A 23,609-nucleotide genomic window follows, 5' to 3' on the forward strand; every position below is an offset into this window, starting at 1 on the left:
TGGAGTTTCAGGGTTCCTCGGGAGGTCCACACTTATATTTTCACGAGATACCTTTTGTATCAACTTTCACCTTTATCGTGCCGACACCATACACGACAAGGGAGATCGGTTCACCGGTCAGTCCGAGCCTTTCCGCAGCTTGGTGTGTAATGTAATTTGTGTCAGAAGCAAGATCGACCAAAGCCCCAAGGGTGTCTCCTCTCTTTGCCGTGACAGGTACGAGCATCATGAGGACTGGATGTTCTTTCAAGCCACTCTGTTCTATCAGACTCTTGCCAGAACATACTGTCGACGTTGCCTTGTTAGTACAGGCTCTGCGGACAGCCTCCAACTGGTGGGGAGTCAGTCCCAACTCTGCGAACACAGCCTCTTGCTCCTCTGTCGGACCTCAAGTTTACCTTTTTTCCTCTGCTTTGTCTTCCCTCTTAGTAGTGTCCTTCTTTGTTGGTGCTTTAGGGCAAAGGAAATAGTGGTGGTCTGCTGGAGTGCCGCTTTTCTTACACTCTTCTTTACGGCAGAGAAACTTTGGAGTGCAGTCACTCTCGACTCCGTGAACATCCAAGCACTTTATACATGCTTTCACCTTTTTCACTTGAGCTTTCTTCTCTGACAGATTGGCTTTTCTGAAAGATTTACAACGAAACAGTTTACCACTGTGATCTCCATCACCACACATAGCACATGGTAACTGCTTGGAGTCCCCTTTGACTTCACTTGTTGAAGTCTTAGTGAACGACCTCTTCTCTCCCCATCTATCACCTGGTTCCCCCCGGTGGCTTGGTCTCTCAGGAGCATTAGCAGGCCATGGTTTGCTGGGTAGCAACTGCTCCAACCTCACAAGCAACGATTTTTGGTCTTCCAGGAACATCAAGAGCCTGTTGAAACGGTTCCCAGGATGGATGTCGTTCACAGGGTTTCTCACACACATGAGCCACTCTCTTTTCATAACATCAGGGAGTTTACTTTCCAAAGACCGAATCACCAGTTGATTCCGTACAGCGTCTTCACACCCCAGGTCTGTGAGGTCCATTACTGCCCTTTCCACTGCTAGAATCAACTCTAACGTCTCTCGTGGCTGATGGTTCTTTACAGCAGGTCGTGATTGAAGCTCCAACACGATCTCTTCAGCCGTTTGTGCTTTGTCACCATAACGGTTCTCCAATTCCCTGAAGATATCGTTTGCATCTCTGCAGCGCAACAGCCTGAGTTCGCCTTTCACAGACTCACTTATACTGTCTAGCAAGTGAAGTTTCTTGCATTCCCTTGACCCCGTGGGTTCCGCTTGCGCCTGGATACTTTCCCATTCAGCCTTCCAACGCCAGTAATCCCTCCTGTCCCCGCAAAATGGGTTGTAACGTTTGTTGGGGGGTATTGCGTGCGGTAGCTATGACATTCCTGCTCCGAGTTGGATTAGTGACTATAGAACCTCGAGCAGCACATGTGGATATGGTTGCTCTATCTGTAGACATGAATGAAGGAGAGCTCGTAACATATACAGTTCCTTGCCCCTCACTGGGCGGATTGACAACAGCAAGCTGACTGTTAACAGGTGGAGTAGCAATAGCAAGGGTTATTGGTTGGGTAAAGGTGATGCTGTCTGCAGCTGTATGGCTATCAATATCTGTTATGGCATGCCCACCGATCGCGCCATCGCCTCTCTCATCTTCATCCTCTGTCTCATCACCTCTGCCACCGTCGCCATCGCCTTTTAGTTCTGTACTGTTCCTCTTCATAACCTCATTCTCACGTCTGTATGCCCACCCATCCATCAGTTGCTCTTTATCCTCTCTTAATGATAAAAAGATCATCCATTTGTCTCTTCCATGTGGCCGGTAATCTCTCCAAGTGTACACAGCCTCCCTGAGTTCATGGAGTTTCCTATCCAGTTTACCACTTTCGACCCTTTGCTGCGTCCATGACACCTTACTTGTGCCGAGCGCTTCAGCTCGATCAAAAGCAGACATGAACTGTGTTACAAGAGCGTCTATGTCCGGCTCTGCATACTTAGACCATAGCATTTCCATGATCTTGCTCTCTGTGTCAAGGAATTTTTGCTCACTGGCATCTCTCCTCGCCAGAGCGTCCCGCGACTCACTGTCGTCACCTGTAGGGTCTATCTGGCTCAATGCATCAACATACTCATTACTGACATCGAGGAGTTTGTCATAATCATCCTTCAATCGCGCTAACTCTTCTGACAACTCAACTTCAAGTAAACGGCCAGCACTAACTTCAAGGCGGTTTATTCTTGCTGTAAAGTCTCGTTGTGCATTTGAGCATTTCTGCTTTAAACTCTCTCTGGCTTGTCATCTGCCATTTCTGTCTCTTTTTCCTCTTCCCGGTAATCAGAATCACTAGAATCACTTTTAGCAAAAAGAATCGTTTAAAAGATTCGTTCAGAAAGATTCAGTTCAAAAGTTTCGACTCAGCTGTTACGTCTGGTAGCTGCGTTGTGAGCCCCGTCGCTGTTATTATCCACACAGTCTTACTCACGGTTGTAGAAGTTATTCAGCACTGTAATGGCCCCGTTAGCTCTTGGCTTCGGCTCCTCCGTTGCAGTGGTGTTGTTAACGGCCGCTTACTTCTCAGAATACAGGTCTCCGATCTCGACATCGGTCATCAGCGGTAGCCTCTCCTCCGCTCGGTGTCCGTGCATTCACCAGCACGGGTCCGACAACGGTTTACAACTGTCCAGTTATTTACTAAGCTACCTGCTATAGCTCAATAAACTCCCCACTGGAAGGGTTTCAGGACAAGCACGGCAGACACAACTCGAGCCACTTTTTGAGTTTTATTGTGCACACATACACAATAAGCATCCACAAGCTAGTTAGGTGTAACATTTAGCTCGTCAATTTACTCAATTAAGTTGCTAGGTTGTAAACCTGCAATGAAAACACAAAACAAACATCAGAATTAACTAATGAAATTGCACAAACATGAGACATTGATTCTTAATCTGAATTACTAGCAATGCCAGTTTACAGACACTCACTGGCAAGCGTACCAGTCCTGATCAACAACAGAGTGAAATTTTTACCTAATCTGTATTATTTCAGAAACTACACTGAAGAATGACTCTTAAAACCTAGATAATTTGGGGCACGACCAGAACATACGTGTTAGATCACATGGGGAAAGTGAGCATATATTACATTTATCTTCCAATGTATCTGGATAAATTTTGGAAAGCTTTGCAATAGTGAACTCTTTGAAGCACCTTAAACTGGATGACGCTAAGCCGAGCATAATAGGAGGAGGAGTTAACAGCTTCTAAAGCTTCTTCCGAGAATGGATCAGAGAGGGTAGTGCAGTTCATTCTCCCAGTTTGCTCTAATTTTCTCTATAGTCGATTCGTTTGTTGGTAGTAAAAGGTCATAGAGGAAAGACATGACCCATAGCTAACGTATCAGCCATGAGATATAAATATATATGATCTGTGCCACTGGTAGGTGGGATTTGAGGGAATGCAGAAGAATGGGGCCTCGCAAAGTCCCGTAATTGGAAGTATCTGAAAAAGAATGAATTTTTTAGCTTGAAAGTGGCTAGCCATTGGTCAAAACTGGCAAATGACCCATTCACATACAGGTCCCCCAAGCAACGCAGGCCTTTTCTAGCCAAGGACATAAACCTAGGATCAGTTCTAGCCAGTAACAAAAGATGGTTATTGAGTTGATCAAGGAGGAGTGGACCACTTGAAATGTCGTCTTATTTGTGCCCATATGGTGGCAGTAACGATGGGGTTAGTTGTGTATTGTAAAGGAGAGAGGGGCAAGGTACCACATACAGAGCTTAGAGTGAAGAGAAGATACATGAGTTTTGCTCAAGTTGGCACCAGCTGCTCTGCGGGGAAGTATACCAAAGCAGAAGCTTGTGCATGTTTCCTACCCAATAGTAACACATGAAGTTCAGTAAGCCAAGTCTGCCTGACGATCTACTCCATTGCAAAGAGACTTTACCCATTCTCGGATTCTTATATGCCCATATGAATGTGGAAATGACATAATCAATAGATTTGAACAAGGATCTGTGTAAGAAGATGGGGATACATTGGAAAATGTATAAATACCTGAGCAGTATGTTCATTTTAACTGTTTGCACTCTGTGCCAAAGAGAGGCAAATGACTCCACCTTCAGATTAAATTTTTGTTGTTGGGCCGTAAAATTTTATTCACATAATGAACGAATGGAATGTGTGTGTGTGTGTGTGTGATGAGGATGCCCAAATATTGAAACCCTGATTTGGAGAAATGGAATGGAATTGATGACAGTGATATTTCTAAGGCTGGCTGGTTAATAGGGAAGGATTCTCTTTTTTGAATATTGAATTTATACCCAGAAAATGTGTATAAATTCATTTGAGTTCAGAGTTGAAAGTGAGGGATACTAGACAATGGGTTATGTACATATAAAAGGTCGTCGGCGTACAACAAAACTTTGTGTTCTGTTCCCCATCGCTGAATACCTAAAAAATCGTGTTTCTGTTTGCAGTGCTATCAAAAGTGGCTCGAAGGTGAATAAAAGTAGGGAAAGTGGGCAACCTTGACGTGTTCCACGAGAGAGGGGGAAAGGTTTAAAACAGTGGGTGTTTGTACATACCAATGCTTGAGGAGAAGTATAGAGCAATTGTATCCTAAAGATGAAGCTGTCCCAGAAACCAAACTGCTGTAGTGAGGAGAACAGATAAGCCCCCTCCACTCTGTTGAAGATATGGCTACCTCTGAGTCAGAGGGAGAAGATGGAGTATGAATGATGCTGAGAAGCCTTCGAATGTTAGTGAATGAAGGCCTCTGTCTGTTGAATCCTGTCTGATCTTCTCATATGACTCTGGGTATAATAGATTCCAGTCGATGAGCAAAGGCCTTTGCAAGTATTTTTACATCAACAGATAAAAGGGATATTGGACAGAAAGAAGAACAATTAGAAGGATCTTTGTCCTTCTTGAGGATTAGAGAAATAGACGTCTGTGTGAAATTCCACCGGGAATCCGCCAGGTCCCAGGGATTTGCTGTTATGCATTAGTTTAATTGCTTCAGTAATCTCAGAATGTGGGCGTCCAGTATATGTCAGTCATCGGGTGAAATCTTGGGCATGTCCAGTCGTGCAAAAAATTCAGACATTTGAGCCTCATCATTTGGGATGCATAAAGTTGAGAATAGAAAGCTCTAAAAACATTGTTAATCTCACTAGGGTCATAAGTAAGTGTGCCTGTGTTATTATGGATCTGTGTGATCTGGTTTGAAGCAGTCCTATCTTTCAACTGTTGGGCCGAAAGGGCCAAGCGGAAGATCTCAGGCAGACAGCCCAGGGGCAGGACAGGTGCGGAGCTGGGAACCTCAGGCAGACAGCCCGGGGGCTGGACAGAAAAGCAGAGCAAGTCAGGGAGGCGCCAAGGAGGCAGGGCTGAGGGGCTGAGTAGGTCCGAGTGATGACCAGACGTACGGAGCAACTCATGAGGTCTTCGACGAAGGCGAAATCCCTCCAGAGATCAGCCTAAAGTCCAGCGACAAAGACGAAAACCATCTGGAGGTCTGGCAGAATGCTGGCGGAGCAGGCCAAAGGTCACTGGAGGCCGCTGGTGTGGCTGGAGAACAAGATCGGGGTCTGGCGACAGGGCAGCAGGACAGAAAGCTGGCAACAGGGCATCTGGAAAGCAGGCCAGGGTAGACAGGGATGCAGGCTGGCTGCTAGCATGTTGGTTGCTAGCAGGCTGGGAATCAGGCTGGTTGCTAACAGACTGGAGTGAAAGCTGGAGGCATTGCTTGAGGTTGAAAATCACCGATAAATTTGTAGCCACAGCCAGCATGACCAATAGCCTGGGCCTTGACAAAATTGTTTTCTCCATTAAGGAATAGGCAACCAGCCGGTTTTCAATGTCTGTAGAGCCTGCTATGGACAAGTGCAGTCTCTCCAAAACAGAATTTACCAGCTGGAACTCCTCGGAGAGGGAACCAAAGTCCAGTCCACTGGGTCCATTTTATGGTCATTTCATACTGTTGTGTGTGTGTCACGCAGGGAAGCAGGGAACACAAGGGAACAGGACCCAAACACAGACTTAGAGGCAGAGCAGATGCAGTTCATTAATTTATTAGAAAGGAAAGGCTTACACGGATAGTCAGGCAGGCAGAGGTCCAAATCGGGAAGGCAGTCCAAGACAGGCAAAGAAATCCGACAAGTAGCAGGCATGGTACAAAATCCAAAAATCCATGCAAGGTCAAAAAGGAACAAAAGAAAAATCCAAGCTGAACATAAGGGAAACCACATGCAATGTACAAATGCAAATGACGAACTGACACTGAATAAAGGAAAAACTTGGACTAAATACACTTAGGTAGGGGAGACAATGAGACACAGGTGCAATTAATTAGAGCAGGGCAAACAATAACAACTGAAGGGAAAAGCAAACAAAGACAGTAAGTAAAACAACAAGACACACGAGAGGAGAACACTTCAAAATAAAACAAGAAACAGGACAAAACTATGACACCACCAACATTCAGCGAAATGATCCTTAGACATGGCATAGTATTTGATACAGAGTATACCGAATCAGTACTGCAGTCTGAATAGCATGAAAAAAATGAATGGAAACAGTAGTAACAAGTAAATAAAACATGGATAAAGAAAATAAGACAAATGAAACAGGAGTTTAAGTTAAAGTAAAAAATAAATGAAGAGGTTCTCCTACCCACCCAAACCTGCCTCTCCCACCTTATCACACCCCTCCTTCACTGTTCCACCATCCTTACCCTCCCACCCCATCTCATCCCTTACCACCCTCAGGGCCCTTAATCCTTTTGGTACAATGCCTGTCTGCCAAATACACAACGCACACTTTTCTTCCTTTTCACAAAGTCTTGGTTCCAACATCCAAATATAACCCCATTATTAATGTGAGCTGTAAACAGTAACTTATTCTAACAGTTTGAGTTTGTTTGTTTGACATTTTTTAGCTAGCTAGCAAACAATGTAATGGTTTGTTGAAGAAGAGAGTGGCCGAAAAGTAACTTTTTTCTCGCTCTTTTATACTTACTAGGTCCTGACAGCACTCAACTTTATTTTTAATCTTGATTTACATCAATAAACTTGGATTTACTTTTAAATCTGGATTTACTCATTTAGAACTAATCTTAGATTAAATTAATCCATGTTGTTGCAACCCAGCCTGAAAGTTTGTTTGAAGTTTAGAGAATAAAATGTTCAATGTTAAACCTCGGGGTGACCTTTCTTATAATCAAAAATCCTGTTTGACACAAAAATAAAATCAATCCTAGGGCATAATCTATGTCTAGGTGAAAAATATGAGAATTTCTTAATATTTGGATTAATCATATGCCAAAGATCTATCACGGCAATATGTTCTGCCCATCTCTTTATTGCAGCAGTTGAAATCTCTGTCCCTGCTTTCATGCAGTCAAGTCTTGTCGAACTCATGACACCACACAGCATTGAATCCCCCATGACAATTCAAGCATTGCTTTAGTAAGGAATTATCAAACAAATCGGGAGTATATATAGATACAAAGGCTATTTTATATCTAGAATATAAATGTGTCTTAATATAATCATATCCATCATCTGAAAGTTCATATAAAGTTTACAAAAACTCAGCAGTTTGCATTCACATCCTGCAACCTTTATTACCCAAAAAACATATAGGACAAAAAGACAAAGAACACTAACATATACTGTACATCCCCTTACATATGAAGCTGAGCAACTAAACACAACCTCACCCACCTATGACTAACACACAGTTACCCCAATGACTACTGATTTAATGGTAAATGAACTGTACTTGTATAGCACCTTTCTAGTCTTCCAACTACTCAAAGCACTTCACGCTACATATCACATTCAACCCATTAACACACATTTATACACTGATGGCAGATGCTAGAAAATGATGAAATGCCACATCCTCCAATACAATTACAAAACATCCTGGATTCTGCCTCACTTGCCTCCTTTCCTCACCTGGCACAAGTCTTTCATAGACGTCTTCAAGGAATGAAAATAGGTGTTCAGTTTTGACAATAGTATGTAAATGTGTAAATACACAGAGATTTGGTAGTGGTTGAGTTTGGGTGAGAAAACTGTTCATGAAATTTGAAAGATCAGGTCATTGAATGCATTTTGTGTGAAAGCAATGAAAAGTGATCCACAGTTTAGTCCACATTGACTTGCTGTGCTGTGGGAAGAGTTTGTGAATTAGCAATTGCAAAAAACTGTAATACAAAGCATTAGAAAAAACAATTAAATGCTCTTTTGTTAGCCAGTCTAGATGCTGAGAACACTTTTTATTGCTTTAATTGGGAATATTTGTTTTTGGTTGCTGGCTTTGCTACAAATTCAAGAAACAGTATCAAAGCCTTATATTCAGCCCTTACAGCATGAGCCATAACACTGATGATTACTATATGTTCGTAATCCAGATACCTTCCTATTCTAGATCTTCTTGATATATTTGGTACATATTCAGGTTATAAGCTAATATACAAAAAACACATATTATTATTTATTTGCCACCCATCACCCAAGCTTAAAAATACTCCCCATCAGCTAATCCTAAAAAGCAATCAAATATTTGGCGGTTTGGTTAACAAATTGTCCTAGAAAAAAAAAACTATGAAACTGTAAACAGATGAAAGAGGATCTCAGTCATTGGTTCCTCCTGAATTTTAGCTCCCCAAGCTATGATTGGAAAGTTGATTATTTTTTGAGATGGAAAGTGCATTTCGATCTCCAAAATACGAAAAGCTCCCTTGCATCAGGTCTATGGCAGGTCTATGCTGCCATCTGCTGGACAACACTGAAATGCAGTACACCTCATCACTTTGTTTTGTGTTGTGATTTGATTTTAATGTGGCATGGAAAACAGTGAAAAACAATTCATCCAGTTATTAAATGCAAGAAGGTAAATATTTGCCTTTTAACATGTGTTTTTCATTTAAATGTATACATGAAAAGGAAATACATATAACAATGTGTATTGTATTTCACTTTATTTCTTTGAGTTGTTGTAATTTAGGCATTTTAAATCTTGCATAACCAGCGACTGACCTGATTATAAAGACTTAACTTTACCTAATTTTTTCTTGGCTGAGACGTAGACAGTAAGGTGGCTTCATCACCTGCTACAGGAAAAAAAAACTGAACAGTGTGTGTGTGTGTGTGTGTCTTGTTTTCCAGCATGGAGATCTGCCACCCAAAGAATAACATCACCATGTGCCCTCTTTGTGACAGAGTGTGCAGCTACTGGAAACTTAGTACTGCCTGTGGAACCGCCCGGGCCAGTCACCTGTTCGACAACCCTGCCACCGTTTTCTTCTCTATATTCATGGCTCTGTGGGGTGAGTGAACACAAATCAATTCAGTTTTATTTATATAACGCCAATTCACAACAGAAGTTATCTCATTGCATTTTTCCTATAGAGCAAGTCTAGACCATACTCTTTATAATATAATTTCCAGAGACCCAGCAATTCCCACCAAGAGCAAGCACTTTGGCAACTTTGAGTCTGGTTCTGTTCAAAGTTCCTGCCTCTTAAAGGAAGTTTTTTCTTGCCACTGTTGCCAAATGTTTGCTCATGGTGGGATTTGTTGGGTCAATAATATTATGAAGAGTACGGTCTAGACCTGCTCTATAGGAAAGTGCAATGAGATCACTTCTGTTATGAATTGGCGCTATATGAATACAACTGAATTGAATAGAATAGTAGGCTGCTCTGGCATTACGGAGGGTTTTAAGACTATCTTGCCAGATCCTTCGAGATTGGTGGAACCGCATTTCCTTTCACGTTTTCGCAATGTCTGCTTTAATTTGTAGGTTTGGGGGTTATACCATGGAGCTGACCTTCTTTGTTATATTATCATCTCTCTTAGAGGGGCAATAGATTTGAGTGTCGTTCGCAGTGAGCCTGCAGCACTATCAACAAGATGATCAATTTGGGAGGGACTGAAATTAGCATAGGAGTCCTGTGATATTGAGACACGGCATTGAATTAAATGCAGATGGAATCACTTCCTTAAATTTAGCTACAGCACTACCAGATAGACATCTAGTGTAGGAGTATTTGCCTAATGATACGTAATGATATAAGTAAGACAAAATAAGTCAATATGATAATCTGATGTTAAATCGTTCACTAGTACAGCTTTAGATGACAGAGATCAGACACCGTCACTAAGATGTTTTACTAGTGTACATTTAAATGTATAGCATATAATTAGCCGCTGTAATGAAGGATTGAACAAAATTAACTGGGATGAGCTAGAGCATCAAAAATACGCTACCAGTAACATATAAACACATGAGACCGGAAATGAAATAATACGCTTACCGCAGCACGTCAGCCAAGTCCAGCAGACCTGAGGTGTAAACTCACAAAGAGGAAGCTCAGAGCTGCTGTGCAAAAATGCTTTCATACAATCACTGTCCACTTTATGAGGTCCACCTAGGTAAACTTTGGTCATTTTAAAGGGTGTAGATTTGTGGTGCTATTGAGTTGACCCATTATTAAACCATGCCCCCCTTAGTTACTGTTACTACATCTGTCCAGTGTTTCATTCTAGCACTGCATGTTTACTTGACAACTGTGATAGATTTACAACTTGAAATTTCTTAATTTCTTTTAATTGGTACTTCAATTCAGATAGAAATAGACAGAAGCACTTCTCACTTAGTCGGCGCGTTGATTTTGCCTGCTGACATATCGCTGGCAGATATTTTCCACACAGTGAAGGTTCCAGTCCTGAACTGGGTGTTGTCTAATGTAACCTGTGACCCCACAAAATATAGTTAGCTAATCAATCTTGGCCTTGGAAGTATCACTAGGTTAGTACTGTAGGTAGTAAACTACATTACATTAGAGCAGACAAATACACTGTTTATTCTATTCTAATTGCTCTTATGTTTTTGAGAGGGCAAAAACTGTTAGTTCTTTAAATTAAGTCTGACATGTGGACTAACAATGAACAACAATGGTCCTTTTTGGATCATCTTTCCTTGTCTGTTTTAATGATTTAGAAGCCATCTCCAAGATTTCTAAAATGTAATGTTTGTTGCTCGATGAAGGGTATTTAGAATGGTTTGGGGTGGTGAAAGTTATCTTTTTGAAAAAGTAACGGGAACCACTACATTCCGTCCCCAACCGGAAGTCTTTCCTTCTGTCGCTTTCAGCAGTTATTTCTGCCTCCGGAGCTGTAGAGTCTAGCTAGATCTATGATTGCAAGCCAACTACTGCCCCCATGTAAATTATAGTGCAAATAGGAAGACTTGGTCATTGTAGGAATGGGGGTAGTGCAAATGGTATTATGGTAATCTGCAAAACCTGTTACGGCTGGAAAGCCAGGGAAACAGGGAAAAGACCCAAGTGCAGACAAAACAGGCTAGGCAGATGAAGTTCAATGAATATTTAATAATAGTCAATTAATAAAGGCTTACAGGGTGGTGATGAGGCAGGCAGAAAACAAAGGCAGTCCAAGTATGGCAGACAAATCCGAATAGGGAGCAGGCAAAAATCCAAAAGTACATGAAGCGGGCAAAGTCCAAGAAATTCAATAAACCCAAAATCACGGGGCTGGTAAGGAACAAAAGATGACTCTATAACTTACTTGAGAAAGCAACACAAAACAAGGGCAGCTGAGTAAAATTCTGACACAGAAATTATCCCAACAAAAATAAGTCCAACAAAGAATAATCCACAAAGTATCCCAGGTGAAAAGCAGGGACATGAGGAACAGACGCAGGACTGAGGATCAAATGCAGACGACATAATAAATGGCAGATGGAAGACACATGGACTAAATACACAAGAGCAAATTAACTAATGAGACAAAGAAAACAGGCGGGAAAACAAAGACAGGAAGTTAACCATCTGAATATCAGGATGCTTTAATATATTTTGTTCTGCCATTGCTTATTGTTTTCCATTCGAAAGCCTGAAATTGTCTTTAAAAAAGTTATTTAAATTCAGTCTGACCTGTGGACTAACAATGAACATCTATATGTGCTAAATTGTGTTGTGGAATAATGTGTTGGCCAGCCATGTTCGAGGACAAGGAAGTGTAAGTTTTAATGTAGGGCAATGGCCAACCATTGAGCTTTTTCATAGCAGACATTTTACATAGTAGGATAGACACATTTCATAGTAGGAAAATCACAGGTGTTTGTAATAACAATAACAATTGTTCAGTTCATTCAATTGTTCCAGTAAGCCATGACATTGTGACAGTGTGCCAGCACACACAATACCAGGACCCTGAAACCGAAGCAGCTAATTGGAATTGAACCATCATTAAATTTATGATTTACACCTGTACTTTTCCTACTGTGGGGGAGAGGGAGGCACAATGCAAATACCACCTAGAATTATATATTGTAATAATGTAATTGTAGTGGTAACATTAATATAAATAAATTAATAAAAATATGAATGACAGCTATAGGAATAATAATGACAGTATTAGTAATAGAGCCAATAACAGGAACTGTGGTAAGACGGTGTAGTCCCTCATTCGTCCAGGAGTGTTCTATCGTAGAAAAGGTTTCAGTCGTAGTCATCTGGACACTGTTTTCAGGATCAAGACGTTTCGGCTCCCATCCGGAAGTCATTCTCAGCCGAAACGTCTTGATTCAGAAAACAGTGTCCAGATGACTACGACTGAAATCTTTTCTACGAGGAACTGTGGTAGTAGTTGTCAAGCAGGAACACGGGGGCAGCAAGTGGCCCATAACCACAGATCCAGTCTCTGCAGCTCTGGAGGCAGAAATACATGAGAGAGGAGAGCACTATCAACAAGATGGTCAATTTAGGAGGGGCTGCGATTTGCATAGGAGTCCTCTGTTATATTGAGACATAACATTGAATTAAATGCAGATGGAATCACTTCCTTAAATTTAGCTACAGCACTACTAGATAGACATCTAGTGTAGGAGTTTTTGCCTAATGGCGTGTAGTCCAGTAATAGGAGTTCAAAAGTTATTAAATAATAGTCCGATAATGAAGGATTATGTGGAAAGACTATTAAATGTTCAATTTCAATGCTGTATACCAGAACAAGGTCGAGGGTGTGGTTAAAACAGCGAGTGGCTTCATGTACACTCTGACAAAAGCCAATCAAATCTAATAATGAGATAAACGCAGGCTATCATTTTCAACGTCCACATGAATATTGAAATCACCTACAATAATTACTTTATCTGTTTTAAGGACTAAACTTCAAAAAAACTAATTCAGATAAATATTCAGAATAAGGACCAGGAGCACAGTACACTATAACAAATAAAATTGGCTGTCGTGTTTTCCAGGTCAAGTGTGAAAGACTAAGAACAAGGATTTCGAATGAGCTATAATTTAGTTTTGGCTTAGGGTTGATTAATAGGCTTGAGTCAAAGATGGCTGCAACTCCACCTCCTCGGCCGGTGCCTTGAGGAATGTGAGTATTAACATGTATGGGCGGAATGGATTCATTTAGGCTAACTTATTCTTCATGACCCAGCCAGGTTTCAGTAAGACAAAGTAAGTCAATATGATACTCTGATATTAAATTGTTCACCACTACAGCTTTAGATGACAGAGATCTGATGTTTAAGAGTGCATATTTAATTCTCCTATTTTGTTGTGCTATTCCAGCATTTTTGTTTAGGTTTTGATGTATACCTCCTCTTCTGTTAACTTTTGGTTTTATTAATTTAAGTGGTCGGGGGGCAGACACCATCACTAAGGAGTTTTGGTGGGTCATTATCACTAAAGGAGGCAGAGGAATAGCTAAATATTAGCTAAATAGAAAGAGCAGGAGAGTGAGAGGGAGAAGCCATTGCTAGCTGCTAAGCTAAAGAACAGTAGCTAGCAAAAATGAATAGTGTGTGAACTGTGGGATTAGCGAGAAAGTCGTTAAAAGAAGGAGAGCTATGAGTGCTTGAGCAGAACTAGTGTACGTTTAAATGTATAGCAGCTATAATGAAGAATCAAACAAAATTAACTGTAATGAGCTAGAGCAGCAAAAATACACTACTAGTAAAACATAAACACCAGTGACCGGAAATGAGACAATACGCTTACCGCAGCACATCAGCACATCACGTCATCATCCGACTATCTCCCTATTATTATTACTATTGCTATTACATAATGTTAGTATAGTATAATAGCAAAAGGAAGTTCCAGGGTTGGGTTTACATCCAAAAACTGCACACAGCAAGTTTGCTGTCAAAACTTTAACTACGCTAACTTAGTGCACTCTCTCTCGCTCTCTGTACTGACAACTCCGCTCTGCACTGGAGGTTTCAGGTTTCTTTGCTGGTGGCATTGCAATTGGCTTTCGAATTTGTGATGTCCCAAATCTAGCTTGCCCAGAGTACGTTTGAATCTCAGATTTTAGGAAAGTGTACCGACGTCTACCCCTTCAGTAGAGGAATGTGAAAACACCTCTCTAGTGACAAACTTTGCACTTTGCTGATAAAAGTCAGTAAAGTCAAGGTCTGACATTTTAGGGGACATATACAGTATGTAAAACACATTTTTGAGTGAAGGGGTACTTTAACTCTGACAAAGTGGTGACTGTACAGAAGTTAACTAAATGTGCATGCTGCAAATAGAAACTAATATACTGCCAAAAGTACTAAATAAACTATGAATATCATGATTTTGTAATAAAAGTGCCACCTAGTGGCCAATTTGTGCCACATTTTGCACAGAACCTCGGTGCGGCATAAGGAACTACTGAGCTAAGTTTTGTGTTAATCGGACAGACCTATGTGTAGATAGATATTAATTGATTTTTTTCATATTTTGAAAAACATAGAGTGACAGACTTCTTAATTAACCATAGGTTGCAGTGAGGCAAACTTTTGTCACACATCAGTGGATGTGCTGAAAAAAACTCAGCTCTGTAGGATGTATGGCTGATTTTGTGATTTATTTTTATATTTTTTGAGGTTTGGAATGTGAATCGTCTAGAAATTTGTAATAAGCTACGCCCACTTTAATCAGTCAGTGTGAAACAAAAGTGTCATCATTTATCTGTATCTATCACATTGTGCACATTACAGTCTAATGCACATTACAGTGTAGGAAGGTTACAAATATTTAAACCATCTGTGTGGCTTGTCAAGCAGCAGTCTTAACCTTTACTGTACTGAGCTGCTGCTCTGTACACCTGAACAACTGGGCATGACCTATATTACCTAATAATCTACCTATTTCACTCACCTGTCATGGTTTTGGGTTTGTGTTCAGCTATTTTTTTTTATTTTGAAATATTCTCCTTCCCTCATGAGTCTTGTAGTTTTGTTTCCGGTCTTGGTTTACCCTTCCCGCCACTTTTGATTGCCCTGATTAGTTTCACCTGTGTCTCATTTTCTCCCCTACCTGAGTGCATTTAAGTCTGTGTGTTTCCTTTCCTCAGTGTCAGATCGTCTTTGTCGTTTGTCAAGCGTCCCGGCCTTGGTTTCCTGTGTGTTCAGTTTGGACTTATATTCTGTTTCTTTTGGATCTTGCATGGATTTTTGGATTTTGAACCTTGCCTACTGCTTGTCGAATTTGTTTGCCTGTCTTGGACTGCCTTCCCGATTTGGACCTCTGCCTGCATGACTATCCGTGTAAGCCTTTCTTCTTTAATAAATTACTGAACTGCATCTGCACCACCTCAAAGTCTGCGTTTGGGTCCTATTCCATCGTGTTCCTTGTTTCCTTGCTTGACACCTACATAACATTATCACTATCTATCCAGCTTAAGTGTTCAATCATACGTCCCTTACCCAATGAACCTTTACCACTTGTCAACCCTGTATTTATCTATCCAATTATATCTGTGAAGCTGACAGATTGAGATGATCTTTTTATTGTGTTATTTACCCAACCAGCTAGTCTTCACCCATATTACCTAACCATGTACCTATTGTACTTAACACAGTGTACTATAAAATAAATTTCAGTGTCTGAGGATTTGTCTAATTGTATATTCTCTGGTTCAAAGCTGCCATGTTCATGGAGCATTGGAAGAGGAGGCAGATGAGACTGAACTATGAATGGGACCTGACTGGGTTTGAAGATGAGGAGGTGAGTGGTGTCCAAATCATAAACTGCAGACAACACTGAGAAAAAATAGATGAATTGTGAAAACATAGGAAGAGGTGAGCTACACCTGTATGAAGAACCCCATCAGCTGTACTAAAATTTAAAACTGGTTAATCAATTAATTTTTTTAACCTTTTATTTATTCAGGGAAGTTTCACTGAGTTTCACTGAGAGGAAGCCTTTCTTTTGCAGAACGACCTGATCACATTTGCACATTTACACACTTTCACACCTGGGAGCTGCCAGTACAACCACAGCCTTATATGCTGGCCACTAAGCAGCTCCACTGGGGCTGGGGTTAAGGGCCTTGCTCAAGGCCACCTCAGTAGTGGTAATGAGGGAAAGGCATAACAGTCAACATCTATGATTCCTGTGTTTGTAGAAGTACTGAATTGACCCCCTACAATACAACTATAATATATCAGCCAGGCATCTGACAACTTCTCCTGTACTGTTCTCTACAATTTATACTTGAGCAAACCATACCGTACCACAAGGCCATAAGACCTTGCTGGTACCAAGATTTTCCTGATAAAATGATATATGACATTCACAAACAAATAAGAAAAGTATTCTATGGCTATTCTTGCACTAAATTCATGTTCATGCTAATAATAACTACACCTTTCAAAAAAAGTTCCAAAGTCCTTTACAATAAAACAATAATAAAAGTCAATTAGATATAAAATAATTTAAGTAGTTACAACAAATACCATCAGTTAAGAAAAAGCCATAAGATAAAAGTGAGTTTCAAGAAGAGGTTTAAAAGAGGACACTGAGGGGCCCAGATAGCAAAGGCCCAATCACCTTTGGTGACAAGTGGAGATTTTGGAACCATTAGTAGGGCCCTGCAAGAGGATCTCAAGCAGCGATCAGGCTCATAGGGAGTTAGCAGATCACAGATATAGGCAGGAGCATGACCACTCAAGGCTTTAAAAACAAGCAGTAAAATCTTTAATTATAAAACTCCAGTAACCAGTGAAGAGCAGCAAGGACTGGTGTGATGTGGTCTCTTCTCTTAGTACGAGTTAAAAGCCTGGCAGCAGCTTTTTTATAAGTTGGAATAATGACCCATGCAATGCTGAGTTATTTAGTCACTTATTTGTGGGAAGGTTAACAATTGTTACCCTTTTTTTCAAGTTGGCAATTATATCCCAAGACAGGCAGGATACATTTGATTTGCTAATATTCAACACTCATATCTGTGCTATTCAAGGGTGCCATAAATAGTGACTTATTTTACTCCAAATGGTGGCCCCTTTGGAGAAAACACAGAAAGGAAAAAGCATGAACAAATCCCAAAATGTTACAAATTGTAAAACACAAAGTTTAGGTTCATCACTAGCAGAGATCCCTTTCACGTTGTCACATTGTTTGTATTTTTATACAGTAATATTGTAAAAATATTGATTATATGATTGATTGATTATTGAGAAATGCAGCAGATACCACAATGCATACAAATATGTAAACACAAACATTAAGAGAAATGCAGCAAATACTTAAACAAGAATTTATGAATTGAAGCACAAACATTAAACAAATATGCTTCCATTTCAAAAACCTAAACACTTTCAAAAGTGAAAATTAAGGGAAACTGCTGCAAATGGCAAAACACATAAAAAGGAAACACACATACAAAAGGACAATTGCTACAAAAAGACTTGATGTTCTGGAAGTGCTCCAGGCTGTTAGGGGGAGTAATGAGCGCTTTGACCTTGCAGTGGCAAAAACAGTTCTGGCGATCAACATGACGTTTAACAGAAACTCATCATATTTATCATGATCACTAGAGAGATTTTTGTTATTGATTAGATTTTGCACTGTGAAGGTTTATTTTGTCAACAGAATATAAATGCTGTGTAGATAACTTTTATCAGCAAGGCCATTTCTGGACATTTTGGTGCCATATAGAACTGATATCGACTGACGCCCCAGAGGGGATTGATCTTTTCATTATTGTAGCAAATCGCAATATATGGCTTAAAAGGCATTAAAATGATTATAGCGAATTACCTTAAGGTTACCATTTGGTAAGAGGAAGGAGCAGATTTACACTCACATTCTTATTGTGTTCATATTAAATAACAGAATTTATCTCACATTAAATTCACCTCTGGACACTACCCTTCAAAAAGGGAAAATTGATAGCCAATTAAATAATTTAGTCCCAATCTGAAGGTTGCTACAGAGTTCTTGACTTGTGCACAGTGACTCATAACCAGGTTCTTTATAAAGGTTAATTAAGCTTGAGCCGGCCGTCTCTCTCGCTCATCAGGCAGCGGGATGATAACATCTTCACAAAACCCCACTCAGGTGTACTGGAGATGCATTGGCAGTGTTTGCCAGAGTTTGTCACAGTTCTGACTTTTCTAACTTTTGCCATGTTAGAAACACAGGCATTGAGCAGCCAGACTGGAGCAGGTTTCTTGTAGAAGATTTCATTTACCGGCCTTTGCAGGTTTGGTTTGGATTGGTCAGGATTCAGCTGATATCTGGGTGGTTGAAGCAAGCTGGTGACGGCAGGCTCCTGGCCTGTGTGTCCGGGTGAGACACAAGCTTTTGAAATCAAGGGTCTGCACTGAAGATGACAAGAGATGCTTGGCTACCTCTTTTGCAGTCTCCTGTGAAAAGGGGGCGGAGTCAGATGTCACTGGAGTTCCCTTTATGCCACTCACAAAAACAAATGTTATACAAAAATTATATGCAGTAGATTGGTGAATAAATAATAAGTCATAGAAAAAAAGTATTTTACATGGTAGAGTGCTGAGGATGAATTAAGGAGTCTCACAGCCTGAGGGAAGAAGCTGCTCTGTAGTCTGGTGGTACGACAATGGATACTTCTGTATCTCTTGCCAGATGGCAGCAGGGTGAACAGGCTGTGGTTTAGGTGGGTACTGTCTTTTTTTATCATTTAGGCTCTGCACATGCACCTTATCTCACCGATATCACTGATTGGTAGATGGGTACCAATGATCTTCTAGGTGGTTTCATTCACCCCCTGCAGAGCCCTCCTGTCCTGGGCCATGCACATTCCATGCCAGTTTGTGATGCTTCCAGTCAGGATGGCTATAGCTCCTCTGTAAAAGAAAAAAAATAGGCCTAATAGACAGTGTTAATTAAATGTCATAAATGGCAATCATGTTACAACATGACATCTGTAAACAGTATATATTGTATATACTCTGCAGGTCCCTCACAGTGCTGTGTGGTCAGTGTTTTAATAGAGCACAGTGGGGCGTATTCGACAGCTGTCATTCTAGAAGCAAATATCTGAACCTATAGCCAATACCTATTAATCAAAAATGCCTGAATTAGTGATATGGCAGTACCCGCCCTTTTAGAATCTTCAGACTCCATTCAGCATTAGGTATTTGGTGCAGAGAGAGCAATGTGTTATATTAACAGTAGGCTTGTTCAAGGTGAGCCAGCTAGCTCTCTTAATACATCCTGATGTCATCTAATTTCAAGGCGAGGTGAAATGTGTCTGTTTCTTTGCCACTGTGAGGTCAAAGAGCTCATCACTCCCCCTAGCAGCCTGGAGCACTTGCGATTTATCCAGACTTATTTTTGTAGCAATTGTCCTTTTGTATGTGTGTTTCCTTTTTATGTGTTTTGTCATTTGCTGCCGTTTATTATTTTGGAGTGCATTTCCCTTAATGTCTGTGTTTTTGTTGGTATCAATTTGTAGCATTTTTGGATTTTGAGTGCATTTTGTATGTGTTTTGTCAGCAGGGACCACCATGCCATCATCTAATAGCAGTTTGGTAAACTTGGTGAATATTGAGAATACTACCTCCATTGTGCTGTATTTGCTATTTCATGACCACAATAACAATTTGTGCATATTGGTACGACAGCAATCAATAAGTCAAATGCTATGACAAAAATAAATAAATAAAAGAATCTGGTATGACTGTCGCAGGACTGCCTACCTACCTATCTGCGTGCACTCGGGCCGTGCACTCATTGTGCATGAAAATGTGTTTTGGGGTTGGAGTGGCTTTGGAGGGAGGCCGCAAGGGAGGGGGTGGGATTTTTTCGACTGGATACATTCAAAATCTAGCTGTCTCTTGCTAGTTTATCCAATGTTACCTACCTTAGCTTTATGTAGAACTTTATTGATAAAATCTAATTATAGTTGTCATTGTTGTATTCCTTTTTTTCTTTTGGTGTGATGTCTAAGCCCATATAGTAGGGTTTTTTTAAATGTCAACAGCACAATCCTTTTTTTAACCTTATTTTACTGTATTACATTTTCTGTAAAATATATGAACTAAAACTAAATTTGTGTACAGACATGATGAAATATGTGCACACAAACATTTTGTGAAAGAGGCCTTTGTTATAAACGAAGACTCAAACTCACCTTAATTTTCTCCTCCAAATAAATTTGACTAACCTGGGGGTTTGTTTCCAACCTGATCGTCTGACTGCCTGACTGCTCATCTTTCTTGTTGTATGAGTGCAGCAGAAACATGATCTCTTTAATCTAAACTTTCAACGCTGGGATTACACCCGTATCAGGTTGAAAAGTGAAATGAATATAATCTGAGTTAAGGTTACCTTGGATGTTTTTACTAACATTATCCCCCCGTTTATTTTTTTTTTTGCAGGAAGCTCTCAAGGTTTGGATACATTCCTATTACTACATAAACTCCTCTCCTTACTCTTTGTAGCCTTTCTGCTGCTGCTGCCAACCTCTGATCAGTATAGTTTATATTTTTACAAATATAATTATATATAGTTCATATTTAAAAATATGAACCATACTGGCTATTTATACAAAGTCAAATTCAACTTGCCCATCCGATTAGCAGTATCAAAATGTCTCTATTAGCATTAGAGGTCCAGTCCGGAATTGCTTCGGTCACAAAAAATTCTAAATAACTTGGGTAAAGGTAGCCATCTAAAGATTGACACCCAATGCCACAGCTAGACAAACTGCAACAAGGACAAGTGATCACAATTTAAATCTCAGTGGCAGGAATACAGGAAGTACCATTTCCAAACAAGTGAGACAGAATCCGTGTGACTTAATCAAATCTGTCATCGGCTTCACAAAGCTGGGCTGCATGTCATGGTTGTCCTTCAGAAAACACTTATTTCCAAGGACAGCGCACCAAGAAGAACTTGGGAGTAAAGAGCACTAAAACCTGACCCCTAGCAATGGAACATAGTCATACAGTCAGTCGATACAATTAGTAATCCTTGACCAAATTTTCTACATTTGGGGCCACATGCACACACCATTGCAGATTCAACATTAAAACTCTGTGTATGCACAAGACAGAAATTTGCATACACATTCTTTTTGTCAGAATTATGAAGGCTTATGCAGTTTTTTTTTTTTTTAAATCTAGCTCATTGTAACATTGTGCACACATGTTACAATGAACCTGACTTCTAATCCCACAGCTAGCCATAAATGTACAGAGACATGCCCTTAATCATCTGTTTAATATAACCTCTCATATCACAGATGTTGTAAAGTGCTTCATAATAAAAGCTAAAGAAAAGAACATAAAGGGAGGGAGATGGATGATACAAGGGAAAACACCCAAATCAGCTAAATAAATAAAATAAAAAGAATAATAAAATGAACATAAATGAAGGAACACAATCACTGATATTGGCTAACAACCTAAACACTTATATTAGATTTTGTCTCTCACCACATTTTACCATCTGCACCATATTATATCACCTTCAGATTGCTTTAGAAAACCATGACGATACTGGTCTAAAGTATGTATGAGGTGAACACATTCTCTCCGCACTTTCTACTTTTATAAATACCAGTTTATACGCAAAATGGGGTATGCATGGTTTGTGCTTATGCATTGTTTATATATCTGGCTCCTTGATGGGACATTATAGAATATTATAAAGGAGTTATCATTTGTTTTTCATTTACAATATCTTCAAATGTAAAACAGACCAGGGGCCACATGTATACACATTTCCCATGCGTACACCATTTCCCATGCATAAACACAAAACTGTGTAGTGACAATGTGTGTGTGTGTGTGACTCACATAGCCAGTTCACAAGTCAAAATTCCCCCAATCAATTAGAATGTTAAAACTGAAAATAATTGTTAATTATTTGAATTTTTTTATATCGTGCTCCAGCGTGAGAGATCATACTACATAACAAAGGGCTTTATGTTTGCTTCATATCAACATTACTTTGCTATCTTTATCACTGTTGCTTCTCTCTCTGACAGTCACACTGAATGGAGCCTGGGATGGATGCAAGAAAACCATATACTACTACAGGAGATGGACAAAATAAGGCAAATAGGATCACCGTAAAATATATTTCTGTCCACTACAACAAACAATATACAGCCTCAAAAATTGCCATAAGGTGGAATAAACACACTCTGACAACTCACATTTTTACTTACAGTATTAAATTGTTAGAAATTGTGGAAACATTAATATCTACCCACAACTTAAACAATAAAATAAAATAGGCCTGATATTTAGATTAATTATCTGGCAATAACACATTTTTCAGGATACGAATGAGGAATTTCATTACATAGTTCATTACAGAAAAATCCCACTCCCAGGTTCCATAAACTTCTCTCTTTAAGCACTGTGATTATTTCCTGACCTTTCAAGCTGTTTTTCCTTCTGTTCACTTTTACTTTGAGTGTTCACTTTATTTTCTTTTTCAAATCTATTTTATATTAAGCACTTCCAGTGGTTCAGGTGGTGAGTATGGCTGGACTTTACTGTTGTGCTCATTAAATAGTGTGTCTACCTGATATGCATCCCTGAAGCTGTGAGAGAAAACAACTGCATCCTCTTAGGGGTAGTAAGGGATAGCAGTTAGCAGGGGTTGGGGCGATTGGGTGGAAGGGGTTCATGGGGTGGTGGGTTGGAGAAGGTAGAAGGTGTTGATGGGGTGAATTAGGATTTGTTGAGACTTGTTCAAGGTTTACCAGTTCACACCACCCGACACAACTTGGAACCAAAGGTGCACTGTCTCAGGACAACCAGGACGACAAGGCCATTACTAAATAGGGCTTTAAATAGCTGGTTTAATAACTCTCAATGAATCATTTAACACTTCATTCACACGTGTTGAAGTGTCTCCTGTGACATGACATGATGTTTGAATATATCTTATCTTCAAACTAGAATACATGACATTATATGCAGAAGGACATGTAATTATGAAATGATATGACCAGGAATTATACAAAGTCATGAGTATAATGCAATAAATAAAATTAAGGAAATTTAACGAGACTGAAAGTGATGAATACCAATTTCTGATGGAGGTAGACGCTGAGTGATAGCAACAGCAGATTATTAAAGGTACACTGTGGAGATTTTGAAGACTAGCACTATGGAGCAATGATTGTACGAGTGGGTGGTAACACACCAAGAGTCAAAGCAGTGTACCAACAATAGCAGGGAAGAAGTCTGCAAACAAATACACAAGGATGTAAACAATGCAAGTTTCTAACATGTATATGAAAAATCAGCTTTGCAAATGTTTTGTAAGGAA

General features: G+C 39.9%; 1 protein-coding gene across 2 annotated transcripts in view; it reads left to right on the forward strand.

Moving 5' to 3' along the window:
• The window catches only part of LOC122874574 (anoctamin-1), a 252,254-nt gene that overhangs the window by 86,960 nt on the left and 141,685 nt on the right, over positions 1-23,609 (forward strand). For both annotated transcript variants that reach the window (XM_044192613.1, XM_044192614.1), the window contains exons 11-13: positions 9,193-9,353; positions 15,982-16,064; positions 20,699-20,710. In XM_044192613.1, the coding sequence (XP_044048548.1) occupies positions 9,193-9,353; positions 15,982-16,064; positions 20,699-20,710 (256 nt within the window). The remainder of the gene's footprint in view (positions 1-9,192; positions 9,354-15,981; positions 16,065-20,698; positions 20,711-23,609) is intronic.

Source organism: Siniperca chuatsi, linkage group LG4, assembly GCF_020085105.1.
Source record: "Siniperca chuatsi isolate FFG_IHB_CAS linkage group LG4, ASM2008510v1, whole genome shotgun sequence".
Taxonomy (NCBI): Eukaryota; Metazoa; Chordata; class Actinopteri; order Centrarchiformes; family Sinipercidae; genus Siniperca; species Siniperca chuatsi.